The sequence below is a fragment of the Amborella trichopoda genome, chromosome 4 (genome assembly GCF_054954075.1).
Source record: "Amborella trichopoda isolate Santa Cruz 75 chromosome 4, AtrichopodaSantaCruz75HAP2 v2.0, whole genome shotgun sequence".
Classification (NCBI taxonomy): Eukaryota; Viridiplantae; Streptophyta; class Magnoliopsida; order Amborellales; family Amborellaceae; genus Amborella; species Amborella trichopoda.
The window spans coordinates 16,870,156-16,885,137 of NC_142339.1; the positions used below are offsets into that span (position 1 = coordinate 16,870,156).

Below are 14,982 nucleotides of genomic sequence, written 5' to 3' on the forward strand. Positions count from 1 at the left end.
CCATCAATTAGGGTTTTTTCTTTGTTTATTCCTAACAATAAATAGAAAAAGGATTAGTTATGTGTTCCACATGAGAAAAATTTAAATGCTCTAGGCTTCTTGCTTGAGTAAAATAAATATGATATGTTCCTGTAAACAATCTCTACCAATTGAGGACTCCAATAAACCAACATGTGTGATTTACATGACAAAATCACACTGCAGGCTGACCCATATTATGCACAATCATTAAGCTAAGCTGTTGGCATGGTCCACCCAGCATCCCCAAAGTCCAGATGCACCCGCCACCCCATAACTTTGCAATTAGTACACTATGCAATATGGAATAAAATTTTGTTTTTTCTTATAAAAGTTCAATAGTTGGTGTCTTTTATAGAACAGTTACTGGTTGCAAGTGCCGAGAAAATGAGATTAAAGACATGCATTCAATGGAAACATATGCATTTAATGTTAGTGTCATTCCAAACAACCTACATCTTATGTTGTCATGCAATAGCCCTAGAATAATATAGTTAAAGTGCAAGTCAAAGAACAACGCATATTAGTAAAATACCTGGGTCCCCAACTAGAAGCAGGTGAGAATCGCCACGAATTTTGGTACCAGAGGCATCAATATGTTGTACACCTCCAATTAGTGTCAATGCAACTGGAACTTACATCAAATTCTATTAGTAGATTGTGGACTCGCTAAATGATTACAGCCATAAGATAAACTTTGTGCTCGTATCGAGAAATTATCACAGACAGGTTCATTAGACTTGGAAATTGTTTCTGATCTTCATTTGCATTAGACAACAACTGATCCAAGATTTAAAAATAATATTAATAATCAAGAAAATGGAGCATAGAGTACTATACCTGCGAGTTTTACAGTAAAGAGTCCAAAAACCTGGGGGCATATACCTTGCAAGATGACATTTCTGCCTGAAACATGACAACACTCAGTTTTGATATCATATGCATAGGAATTGACTTTACTAAAACAACAATTAGATATTTCTTTATTCACCATCCTCTTTTCCAAACCATGTGCAAAAAAAAGCATCCTAATATCAATACCCTAACTACAACAAGACAAATCGAAATTGATTGCTCATAGATCAACATCTGCCAACGCATTCCCATGGAGAAGACCAATTTTGGCGACATAAACATACTAGCACATGACCATCCGACATTCTCCCTAGGACTTAGGGCTCATTTGGATCCTAGGGTAAACAAAACCATGTTTTGGATAAACCCTGGTTATGTCAAAACCTGGTTATTGAGAAATGACTGTTTGGACAGCACCCTACAAATCCTTCATTGGGTCATCTATTTGCATAACCTGGGTTTAACCTATTTAGGACATATTGGTAGGTATGAAAATATTTTCGTCCAAAATATTTTCATGTGAAAATTATATTACACATATTTGATATGCAACAAATACATATAAAAAATTTTCCAATTGTAAAAAAATTTACCAAAATTTTAGAGAGATAAACTATACCAAATTTTAGAGAGAGAAACTACCTAAAAAATTTTAAAGAGAGAAACTATCTCAACATTTTTAGAGAGAAAAACTATCTAAAACTTCAAATTTGATATAGAAAATTTTTTAGGTAATTTCTGCCAATAAAATTTGATATAGTTTCACTCTCTAAAAAGTTTCAAGTTGTTTCTCTCACTAAATTTTGATATAGTTTCACTCTCTAAAAAGCTTCAAGTTGTTTCTCTCACTAAATTTTGATGTAGTTTCTCTCTCTAAAACTTAAAATTTGAGATAGTTTCTCTCTAGAAAAATTTTAAACAGTTTTTCTTTAAAAATGTTTAGGTAGTTTCTCTCTCTAAAATTTGATATAATTTCTCTCTCTAAAATTTAAATATACTCTCTATATCTAAAGTTTAAAAATTTGAGATAATTTTCCTTTAAAATTTTTGAGATGGTTTCTCTCTCTAAAAATTTAGGTATTTTCTCTCTCTAAAATTTTAAACCACTTTCTCTCTTTAAAACTTAAAATTTAAGATAGTTTTTCTCTAAATATTTTGATATAGTTTCTCTCTCTAAAAATTTTTAAACGATCCCCCTCTAAAATTTATATAGTTTCCATGTCTAAAATTTTACGATACTTTCTCTCTAAAACTTGAAATTTTGAGATAGCTTCTCTAACAAAAAAATTTCTAATATTTCTCTCTAAAAATTTTTACCATCTCTCTCTCCCCAATTCTCTCAAAAAAAATTATGCCTCTTCCCTAATTGTCTATAAAATTTTCTCTCTCTAGGAAGGCCATGAGTCCCTCACTCAAAAGCCAAAATGAGTTGTTTCTCTCTCTAAAAAAACTATGAGTTGTTTCTCATCTAGAGTATACACGTGTCTTTCACCTAAAGGCATTGCTTACAATTAGACAAACTCTTTCCAATTGTCCGTCCATGAGATATATAGTGGCCATGCGTGAAAGAGATTGGCACATAAAAACAAACCATGTTTTGGTTAACACCTTTTTTTTCATGACTTTCCCAACCCGCTTTTTTGGGTGACTTTTGTGGGTACACAAAACACGGTTACGTGACTATAAAAATACCAAACATGATTTTTTACAGGATAACATGGTTATATAAAACCACGCCTAGGATCCAAACAAGCCCTTAGTGAAAACCTGATGTTTCTATATATAATTGACCGATATCTTCAAACTTCGGTGTCAATCCGGCTTGAGGATCTCATTATGGCACTCCAAGATAAGGATCTCGATGGGGTCGCATCTTTTAAATTTTGGGTTCTTGACCCACCGTTTAGGGATCGCTCCTAGACGCTCGAGGGGGCTAAAAATTGTGATCACTATCTCTCTAATGCATATGGAGGCTGTAGAAGTGTAAAATTGTAAACGAAGCACATAATATTTTTTGTTCTATTTTGTGGGATTAGTTTTATGTAAATTAAACCTCAAAAGAATATTATTTATCAAATAAATAAGTAATTTTTTGTTGCCCATTTTTGTGCTCGTATTTTACTTTATTACTAAATGATTGTACAAAATGCACTCTAGGCCTAGGTAAGTTTCCAGCATTTGATGATCCTCCATCCATGCACTCACTTCCACTTCTAATAACTATATTTCTATATCTAATTGAGATTTTATTATTCATCTCAAAAAACAGACTTTACCTTCGACATGCTCAGGACAAAGAGTTAGACAACATCCGTAAATATGCTTGAACACGTGTATCCCGATATAGTGGGAAATTTTTCACAATACAATACTATCTGCCCCTCAGAAACTTAACTAGCAGAATCTGATTCCTGTAATAAACGAAGTTTTGTTTCAAATCAACGTGGTCCATTATTGCCGGCTGATCCCACATCATAGAAGGTTAAATCATACCCCTGAAAGATAATGCTCAACCAAAAAAAATTTCCCATTAAACAAGATCCCCCCATGATTAATTTGACTGAACCAACATGCATAAATCCACATTTCACAATATCACATTCAACAACAGTCCAAGCTATTCTAGGTTTCACAATAACCAAGATCCAAGAAGCCAACAGAGAATTATATTTGATACCTACATCTCTAAAAAAGATCTATGTGTGCCCTTCAGGGCTGCTAAGATATTTGAACAAGACCTATCACATGTACAACCCTAGGCTCCTCTCTCTCTCTCTTCTCTCTCTCTCTATCGCTCTTCCCCCCACCCCCTACCCCCCCAACACACACACACACACACATATAAAGGAAAATTGAAAGGGAAAGAAAAAGAAGAACAATGTTTCAAACTATCCAAGAAAAAAAGAGCAGTTGAAGGAAAGGATATGGATATGGGGAATGAAAATAGGGAAAAAGATATAATCCCCCTATCTGGAATTTAAGGTTCACATAAACCCTCCAGTGTAAGTACTCCCTCTAAGTTATAGAAACCGGACAAATCACGCACGCACACATACACACACACATGCATATACCAATTTATACTAAATAATTTATCTTTTACTCATACTATGTCTTTTATAGTTATAAAATTTTATATTTACAAGTGTTCATCATTGTTATTGGCATCATATCATGTTGACATTGTTACATTAAGTATATGCAAGCATAGGATTAAAATAGGATAAAAGATTCTTAACAAAATTAAGTTCATGGAGTGTCTAAGAAGACCAGCAACTACATAAGTGAAGTGGAGAACTTGGCTGGCAAGAATGTGCTTCAAAACCTCATAAGCATGATAATTGACGTCGTATGTATTTAAACCTTAGGCATTGAAAACCATGATATGTGCCAAGGACACCTAATATACATCCATCCCTTCCCTAACTAAAAGATTTCACCTTCAAAAGTACTGATTAAAGTATAAGAAACATGGATGGCATTTACTATGGGTTAAGAACAAAATGATTCTAAAGGATTAAGTATCCATTGACACTATAAAAGAAAAATTAAACATCAACTAGATGCCCTAATACAACTAACATTATGATATGTGTGTGTACGTGTAGTGTCAGAAACAAGAGCTAGATCGGAGAAAGTTAGGGTCTGGACAGCTTAGAGGCATGGGCATTGATATCCTAGAAAGACAATAATTTTCATTACAATTAAACTTAAATGGAAAAACACCCACACACACACACACACATATATATATATGTGTGTGTGTGTGTGTGTGTGTGTGTGCGTGTATGAACAAGTGTGTATGTGTGTGTGCATGCACAAAAGAACATTCAGAAGGAAAGTAAAATTTTGTATTTAGTACTAGACAAAAATGAAGGATACAAACAATATGTGGTAATATAAACCATTATAAAAAATACAAAGGTAATAAATACACCGGAAACTAAGATGAATTGTTTCCACTATTAGAATGACGAGGAATATAAATGCACCTCTTAAGGGATTTTCCTTGTAGTATGTCCAAAACTGCTCAAATTTCTTGACGACATCCTCAGGGATATCAATATCTAATTTTAGTTCATTGGTTCTCCTGAAGAACAAACAACAGAATAAAAATAAAGGTATTATATAGTTGTGCAATGGTTGAATAAAAGAACAATAAGAGCAATGCACTCACTTAACATAAATGGGGCTACTTTGGTAAACTTTGTTTTTAGATATCCACCAATGTTTCTGATTCTTCCTCACAAAACATGGTTGGCAATACCTTTAGAATATGTGAACCACTGCCTTTGACTTTTTTCAGTGGATTACTAAAAAGTGAGTGGCTAAGCTAATGCCTTTCAATAAATAACAAACAAAAAAAGAAAACAATACTAAAAAAAGAAAAAGAAATTTTCAATAGGCATACACTATCGACAAGTAAAACAAACAATCAAGCAACCAATACAAGCAATATCAAAGGATACCACAAAATTATTCAATAATTTCACAAAGAATTACAAAACTTCATATGATCAATATGAAAGAGTGTAACTAACCACTATAATCCCCACTTTAAACAAAGTTAGTGGATACGTTGCGTTTTGACAAAATAAACATCACAATAAAAGTCGTTACATTAACAAAGCTAAGATTCTAATTATTTAGCACTTGTGAATTTGACAGCAATGTCATGGAACTTGGACATATCTTGTGGATGAGCAGATACGCCAGAAGGATATTCATTACTTAACTACATCAAAAGTACTACAGATGTTGGGGTTGGATGTGAATTTCCTACGTGCAATTGAAATAGAAAACAATTGGATCGAATGCAGCAATAAAAGTGATTTCAAATTATTTAACAAACAGCTCACCTATTATATGTTGGGGTTTGAGGCCTTTATGGGCCACGATAGCAAGTAACTAACTTTTACAGTGGGTTATGCACCCCAAGTGGGAGTGTGTGATTTTGACTAACCAAGGGTTACGCGGTCTATAGCCCTGGTCATGTCCAAAACGCTTGCCCTTGGGCGTATGGTACTACCGAAAGGGGCTAACAACCCCTTATTGAGGTTGGAGAGATGCCTAGGGATAGTTTGTAGGCCAAGAAAGTTTTGTGGTCTCTTGTATGTAAATGTAGGCATGTGACAACGAGGAAAACATTCTCAATAAACATTCGCATGGCATTACATATAATAGCCACATTCATGGAAGCAGCCCTGGAGAGAGATACATATATATGTGCATAGAAAGTGATGATGAGCAGAGCACAGCGAGTAGCCATGAGTATCTTCTTTGGGAGCTACAAATTCGTTTTAATACTTGCTCATATTTAGAAGATGAAAACACTAGGAGGGCTTCCCAGAAGAGCAAGAAATAGTTTTGAGGACTATTTCAGATTTTTTTAATTTATTTCATCGTTGGACCAATTAGGGACTCCTTAGATATTTTAATTAAAGTTAGCGAGTATAATTTCAAATTATATTAGAGTTAGGACCTTTAGGTCAAAAGTATAATTGTATGGACAAATATTGTCCAAAACATTAAATAGACAATATTTAATTCAAGCGTGGATAGCTAAAGGGAGATCACACACTATTTTTTAGAGAAAACACACTTTTATTGAAGAAGAAAGAAAGACGCCTAAGGCTTGAGCTTGGGAGAAAACCTTAGGGTTTCCTCAACAATGCATGCGTTTGGCCGAACTTCTTGCTGATTTTTATTGTTTTCTCAACTTCTCTACATCAAATTGTTATTTGAGCCCGACGATCTGCAGGGACGGTATTGTAGCTGTGTGCAGAAGGTATGCAGTATTGTACGGCCCAATCAGCTTCGAGCTTGCTAATTTCAGCAAGGTTTAGTTGATCATATGCCTAGGGTTTGTGACATCGATGAACCCATGGAGGCAAGAAGGAGCAGTGGGAGGAGGTTTCGTAGACCCGCTCCATGATCCCAAAGATAAGAGAATTGAGAAACTTGAAAGACAAGTTTAGTAGCTGATGCAGCCATTGTTTTAAAATGCGGCCACATAATGTTTTATGTGCCTCAAAGCGCGTTCCATATGGGCGCATATGCGCTTTGATGGGATGTGCTCGCATGTGTATCGCATCCCACCGCATAGCCATAACGCATATGCGCCCCATACCTCGTGGGCAAAAATAGTGCCAAGCATGGGTATTTTTGTCATTCCCTCCTCCCCGGGGAAGTGGGGAAAGGGTTTTAGGGGGTATTAAACCCCCAAAAATACAAAACATAGCCACATTTATGTGGAGGTTTTTGGATCAAACGAATAGGAAAAAAGAATTTAGCGGAATTTTAACAAAAAAATTGTTGTTTGCTCTGGGTATTGGTTGGGTTGTTGATTGGGATTAGCTTCGCAGAAGTTTGAGCATAGTTCATTAACATATCAAGTGTTTCAAGGGCCGAGAAGACATCGAAATTTTTTCAATCATTCGCTAAGTTTTTATTTCCTAAATTATAACACTTATTTTTTGGGGTAATGTATCCTTCACATCTTCGAATAAGAAGGATCCAGCTAGGAAATATGAAAAGCTCAAAAATCCAAAAGATCAAATTGTGTTATACGCTCTGTGGAAATTATTATACGAAGGATATTTTCCAACAAAACGTTAGCCAGTATTACTGGGAAATCAGAACATGCCCACAAGCTAGCAAAGAGATTAAAAGGGAGATTAGAAAATACATGGATAGCTTAAAAAAACAAAAAGATTATGGATTATGATGTCTTTTAAGTTCTATGTCTTCTATAAGATAGTTTCAAGTTTCTAACTTCTATTTTCTATTTCTAATGTCTTCTATCAGCGAATTCAGAGTCTCCCACAGCCGAAAATCTTGGAGTTAATAGAATAAATTAAATTTCTACTAACTCCATATTTTTCCATGCATTAACATTTTTTGAGATTTTTTGGAATTGTTTTATATTTATTTACTACATCGAGGTGATGCACCGGCATCTAGACTGCATCAAGCCACATCGCCGTATCTACCCCCGACTGCATCGGAACCTCATCCTGCATTTGCGAGCCTCAATAGTGGTCAAGATGGGGATCTTTTACCCGAAGAGGATCTCAAATATAACCCTTTTCACCTTCGCCCTCTGCGTGTGAAGTCAAGTGATAAGAATAGTGACTAAAGACTTAGACCTAGGGTGCATCACTCTAAGGATGTCGATTTGAAAATGGATATTCCCGATTTTGATGGTAAGCCTCAACCCAAGGCGTTTATGGACTAGTTAAACACAATAGATAGGATTTCTTTTATTATAAGGAGGTATCTGAAAATAAAAAGGTAAAAATATTGCAATAAAATTGAAAAAAGCCCTCAACATGGAGGGCATAACTTAGGGCTAGAAGAGAGAGAATGGGAAAGCCCAGAATTAATACATGGCAGAAGATGAAAAAGAAACTAAAAGAAAAATACCTCCTTGAAACTTATTTGCACTCCTTCTATCATAAGATGAATAATGTTCATTGGAAAGAGAAGAGTATAGAGGATTATACCGATGAATTCTATGAGATGATGACTCGTAGTGATGTGGTTGAAAGGTAAGAACAGTCCCTAGCACATTATGTTGGTGGTCTAAGATCATTTATACAATATGTGGTAGTTTTACAACAGTATTGGACCTTAAATGAAAGCTTGCAACCTTTCAGTTAAGGTTAAAGCTCAGCTAAAGAGTCCGTCGTCAAGGTGGGTTGTAGGCCAAGGTAACTCAAGTAGCCGTAGAAGTGAATTTAAAGGAAAAGGTTGAACTCTAGTAGTTGGATAGTCACTTGAAATTAAAGAAGAGAGGAGAACAATTAAATGAGTTCTAGAGAGAGAAAGAGAGGAAAGAAATAAAGAAGAAGAGAGAGAGGGACGGAGGCGTGTGAGAGATAGAGAAAGAAAAAAAGTGGCGTGTTGTTCTATTGTGACCTCCATCCCTCTATGGATAATATTGCCCTTAGAGAAAGAAGACAAATAAGTCACAAACAAAGATAAAGACGGTTCTGCCCATCAAATACAATAAAGCTTAATTCTTTTATTTCCATCACAGTCCTCATGGCCTGCTGGTCCGTCAAGACCGAAGGAAACTGCAGGTGTTGGTGCTAGTTCTAGTCACCCAGATCGCCCAAACAGCAGCATCATAGAATACTTGAAGTGTACGTAGATTGGTCATGTCTCTTCTCGGTGCCCAGATCAGTGTTTCAAAAAAGCGCTAGGCGGGTCCTTGGAAGCTTAGGGGGTCAAGGATGCCCAGCGCCTAGGCGGACGACCGGAACCTGGGGGGCCCAGTTGAATCCGAAAAGGATTCCTACAATTATATATTGTATAAAATATAAGAATTAGGTATTTAGGGCACATCAAAATTGAAAGTATATTGCACGTTAGCACACACTCCATAAGCATAATCATAAGTAGGTCCATAATCCATATCCAATTAAAACTTAAAATTTACCATTCATAGTTCAATCAAAGTTCAAAGTTTAATAATTATTCAACATTCATCATTCATCATCAGAAAAATTAAGGTCAGCTGCATTGGCATCATATTCATCGGACTCGTCACCGTCCTCGGCATATTGGCCGGCCTCCTCCATCTCTTCTGAATCTACCTCTTCTTCCTCCTCCACCCTCGTTCTCTGTGTAGAAGATCTAGTGGCCCTAGGAAGATGTCCCTAAAGCATCCATGACCATGTCCCATGTCAATCCTTCATGCCCCTCGACCTCATCATCATCAACTAACCACTCTATAGCATTGTCCATATTTTTTGATCTGATGGGGTCTCTCTTATCTCTCTTAGCAAACCTGTCCTTCAAGAATCAATTACACTTGACATAGACTAGGTCATTGAGCCTCTTTGATTCAAGTTTGTTCCTTCTCTTTGTATGAATCTAACAAAATCAAATGAAACTAATTAAAATCTATGGTTCATGTATTATTAATACAATTATACAAACTACCCTTACGGCCTTACCTTTCAAAAGTACTCCAATTGCGCTCACAACCGGATAAGGAAGTAGTTAGGTTTAAGATCCGAATGGCCAACTTTTGTAAATTTGGAGAACTACACCCATGTTGGCTCCACCAATTGGCTGCAAAGATATAAAATAAAATCACAAATAAATAAATAATCGAATTATAAAAATGAAACTTGATTACTTGAACTTGATTAACTTAAAAATATTATTACTACCTGGATCAATTTTGGTCCTTTGCTTCATCATTATTAGACTCCCAAAAGACTTTAATGAGAACTTGTAATTTATCAGCTCATCAACGCATAAAATATCCAGCATATCATGATCAGGGACTAGCACATCTACACACTTATTAAATCCAGTCATTTGTGTGTATATCCTTGTCAACATAAAAAAAAACAAAGTTTAAATAATAACCAACTGCCTGCAATGGCCAATGTAGCTGCCTATCCCACTTCTTATCAATAATCTCCCAAACAGGCTTGTAGCAGTTCTCATCATCATCAAAATTTTACGCTATCTCTCTTTTGCATTTCTCCATCGCCTCATATATATAGCCCACAGAAGGCTTGTCACTATCAACCATGCCAAAGACTTTGACAAGAGGAAAAAATACATTAAGAGCAGCCTTCACCCCTCTCCAAAAAGACTTAAAAAGGATAATATCTCTCACCTTCTTCCCAACCTGATCCTTGGACCACTTGCATGCTCTCCAGTCATTCGAGGTAAACATCTGCCTCAACTATACTCTCCTCGAATATATGTTATCTAGGCATAAGTACCAGGTCACAAATCTCATGAACTCAGGCGTCACAATCTCTTTCTTCTTTGTAAATCTACGCATCATGCTGAGGGTGAGATGGTGGCCATAAATGAAATTTGTAACTGACTTTGCCTTCTTCACTGCACCTGATATCTCTTTTAAACCGCCAAGAGCCTCAAGCATGAGGTCTATACAATGTCCTGCACATGGTGTCCCAAACGATAAGCTATGCACAACAAATTAGCTGCAACAACATTAGGAGCAACATTGTCTTGACAACTTGTACAACATGATGCTCCCCAACCTCCTTGATTCCCTTCTCTAAAACTTGGAATATGTAATGGGTATCATGGATACGATCAGAGGCATCAATAGACCTCAAAAAAAAGTCCCAAAAGGACAATTCACAAGCAAATTCATCTGACTTCTTCTCTTCCCATCAATCCAAGCATCAGTCATAATAGAAACCCCATACTGAGCCCATGCATCTTTCTTAACTTCTATAGCTTACTTCGTGACACTCACCGCCTTTTTCAAAAGAGGCTTTGAAAGCTCATATGGGGTTGGAGGTTTCATCCCATGCCCAAATTGGCCAATTGCCTCTACCACGGCATAGAAGCGGCTTGAGCGAGCAGTATTGAAAGGAATGCTCGCCTCATAAAACCATGTAGCAAGATAATAAGCAGCTCTATCGCTCTCTTCCTTCTTCATTCTATTTTCAATAGTGGTTTGCTTCTTTGTTTTCTCTCCTGCAGCCTCAGGGTCAGGCCGAGGCAAAAAACTATCCATAGGGCATCTAACCCGAGGCTTCTTACTCCCAGAACCAGAACCAGAAGCAATTACAACTCCCTATCCCTTTCCCCTACTAATGGATTGTTCTACTTCTACCTCTTGCGGTCCCTCCCCAATCTCATCCTCATCACTATCATCATCATCATAATTGACCCGAACTTCATACCTAATCTTTGCTATGGATGCAAATCTCTCATCTTTTTTCATTTTTACTATATTCAAAAAATTGGTTATTTCCACTTCAGCAGCACTAGGCATCTTTCTGCATAGGGCAACATCTCACCTAATACCGGCAAGATGTTTCTTGAACCAGTTTATACCCCCTTATGTATCCTTCTCGCAAAAATTGCATCTTTTACAATTTTTATCATTAGTATCTGGGTTGTATCCATATTTTCAACCGGGATCACCACTCCTATTAGATCCCAAAGAAGATATCTCAAAATAATGCAATTTATACAAGCAATACAAAAAAATCACTTATTTTGAGTTTGATTGCTCAATCTCCAAAATTCTACCTCAAAGATGCTTCTAAGGACTCAAAATCTTCTAAAAAACCCCCCAATAGATTTATAAAACATCAAAAATTAAATCTACTATCAATAGGTGATGTTTTGATTAATTTCTCATAACTTTGAGAAGCCCTTCGATCTTAAAGTAATGACTAAAAAACTAGTTTTTTGGGGGCTTTCTCTCTCTAAAATGGGCTCCAATAAGTTTTAGGCTTCAAATGGACCTAAAACCCTCATTTTTGGCACTCTAATATAAAAACAATGGACAAAAAATGCCCCAACCAAAAGCAAATTCAGCCTCTGGGAAGGGCGCTGGACCTAGGGGGCCGCCTAGGCGGTTTCCTGGGCGCCCAAGGACCACCACGTTTTTTGGACACCCAGGCCCCCAAATCCGCCCAGGCACTGGGTGGTCCGCTTTGTGGAGCACTGGCGCAGATAGAAAATTTGTAGCCCTTGCTAAGGAACTTTCCGAGGAGAACAACATGCTATCTTTTGATAAGGACCATGTTTATGATGAAAAGCGTAAGAGAGAAGAGCCTGAAGTGACCTTCAGTGATATGACGCAGCATGGTAACACCCAAGATAGTGGATGAAGTAGATTGGTTATGCGCTAATATTCCGCAATCGACTCACGACCCTCGGGAAGGTTTGCAATCTTATAATTGATAGGGGCAGCTGTGAAAATATTGCGTCCCAAGTGATGGTAGACAAGCTGAAATTGAAGATGAGAGCCATCAAAAACCATACAAGATAGCGTGGTTCAAGAGAAGAAATGAGGTAACGGTTTCTAAGCACTGCTTAGTTTCTCTTTTTACTAGAAAGCACTATAAAGATGAGGTGTGGGGCGATGTGCCTATGGATGTGTGTCATCTAGTATTAGGTAGACCAAGGCAATATGATTGGAATACAATGATGGAAGTAAAACACTTATTCCTTTGTCAAAGATGGGGTAAAGTGGTTTTAGGCCCATCTAAGAAGGAAAGTGCACCCAAATCACATGAAAAGTGTGCTAGCCTTCTTTCTTTGGCAGAGTTTATGGAGGGATTGGAGGAGTTGAGGATGTTGTTTGCAGTGGTCCTAGTGGAAGAGCTGCCCATTAATTCTATTCCACTACAATTAGAGTCCTTATGAGGGAATATAGTGATGTTATTATGAAAGAGCTAACAATGCCGCATAGAGAATGAGCCCAAAGAATCATGATGAGTTGCAAAGGCAGGTCATAGAGAATGAGCCCAAAGAATCATGATGAGTTGCAAAGGCAGGTCACGGGGCTTCTACAAAAGGGGTTCATTCGAGAGAGCAAGAGTACTTGCGCTATCCTGGCCTTGTGGACACCTAAAAAGAATGGGACTTGGCACATGTGTGTAGATAGTAAAGCCATTAACAAGATCACAATCAAGTACCACTCCAATTTTGCGGTTACTTGATATATTAAATATGTTGGCTAGTACTTATGTGTTTTGAAAGATAGACTTCAAGAGTAGATACTATCAGATCTTTATTCGACCCAAAGATCAGTGGAAAACTGCATTCAAAACCCGAGAGGCCCTTTATGAGTCGTTGGTGATGTCATTTTTCCTCTGATGAGTCAAGTGTTCAAGCCTATTATTAGGAAATTCGTAGTAGTATAGTTTGATGATATTCTAGTAAACAGCGTTGGTGATCAGGTGGTGTTTGACTTGTTACAGGAACAACAGCTATATGTGAATCTTAAAAAGTACGAGTTTATGACACAGCCTAATCTTTCTTGGCTATGTTGTTTCAATCGAGGAGACTAAGGTTGACCAAAGGAAGATAGCAGTTATCCGGGATTGGCCTACTCCTTCTACAAGGCATGATGTTCTCATTTTCATGGTTGGCTACTTTCTACAGGAGGTTTATCAAAGGCTTCAATTCGATCATAGCACTCATCACAGATTGTCTGAAGAAAGGGGGATTTGTGTAGACTGATGAAGCTGAGAAAAGTTTTCAATTGGCGAAGCAGAAAATGACTAAGCATCCATGTTAGCGCTTCGAGTCTTTGATAAAGTCTTTGCAATATAATTCTTCGCATCTTGGATTGGTGCAGTTTTAAGCCAAGAAGTTCTCCATATAGCCTTCTTTAGTGAGAAGTTGAATGATATTTGTCGAGGGTATTCTACTTATGATGTGGAGTTTTATACTATTATTCAAGCCTTAAGGCATTGGTAGCACTACCTAATTCAGAGAGAATTTATTTTGTTCTCAAATCATGAAGCATTGGAGTATATTATAGGCAACATAAACTAAATCAACAACATGCTTGATGGGTAGTCTATTTTCAGGAGTTCACTTTTGTTATTTAGCATAAGGCAAGCAGTCATAATTGAGTAGCAGATGCTTGAGTAGAAGATCAACTTTATTAACTACCATGACGACTGTTATTACGGGATTCCAGTTTATGAAAGATATTTATGCAGATGATGATGACTTCATGGAGATATGGGACTGATGTTGCAATGATGTCAATGGGGGGAAACCGTCTTTGTATCCCTGCAGGTTCCTTTAAAGAAACCCTAATAGTAGAGCTTCATGGGGGAGGTCTTAATGGACATTTTGGTCAAGACAAAACTATGATGGAGTCTAAGTACTACTGGCGAAAATTGAAGGGCTGTGTTGTGTTGTTTGTTGAGAGGTGTTGTGTGTGTCAGCTAGCTAAGGGGCCAACAATAGAATACAAGGCTTTATTCTTCAATTCCTATTGCTAATGCACCTTGGAAAGATGTTAGCATGGATTTCATGCTAGAACTTACGCAGAATCAAAGTGTATGAATTCTATATTAATGGTGGTGGATAAATTCTAAAATATGACCCATTTTATACCTTGCAAGAAAACCTGAATGCAACGCATGTTGTTAACTTGTACTTCAAAGAGGTGGTGAGGTTGCATGGTATTCCAAAGACAATAACTTTAATCAGGGTACAAAGTTTCTCATCTATTTTTGGGGAACTTTGTGGAAGAAATTGGGCACTCGGTTACAGTTTCACAGTGCTTATCAGCTACAGACAGTTGGCCAGACTGAAGTGGTAAACCATACTCTTGGCAATCTTCTAAGA

General features: G+C 37.0%; 1 protein-coding gene across 5 annotated transcripts in view; it reads right to left on the reverse strand.

Annotated features, from left to right (window-relative positions):
* The window catches only part of MCM9 (minichromosome maintenance 9), an 86,009-nt gene that overhangs the window by 49,066 nt on the left and 21,961 nt on the right, over positions 1 to 14,982 (reverse strand). For all 5 annotated transcript variants that reach the window (XR_016054249.1, XR_016054248.1, XR_002282512.2 and 2 more), the window contains exons 8-10: positions 4,866 to 4,963; positions 859 to 924; positions 554 to 646 (exon numbers count right to left, since the gene is read on the reverse strand). Coding sequence is in view for 2 of the 5 variants with exons in the window: in XM_020673168.2 (XP_020528827.2) it covers positions 554 to 646; positions 859 to 924; positions 4,866 to 4,963 (257 nt within the window). In the remaining 3 variants the exon portion in view is untranslated. The remainder of the gene's footprint in view (positions 1 to 553; positions 647 to 858; positions 925 to 4,865; positions 4,964 to 14,982) is intronic.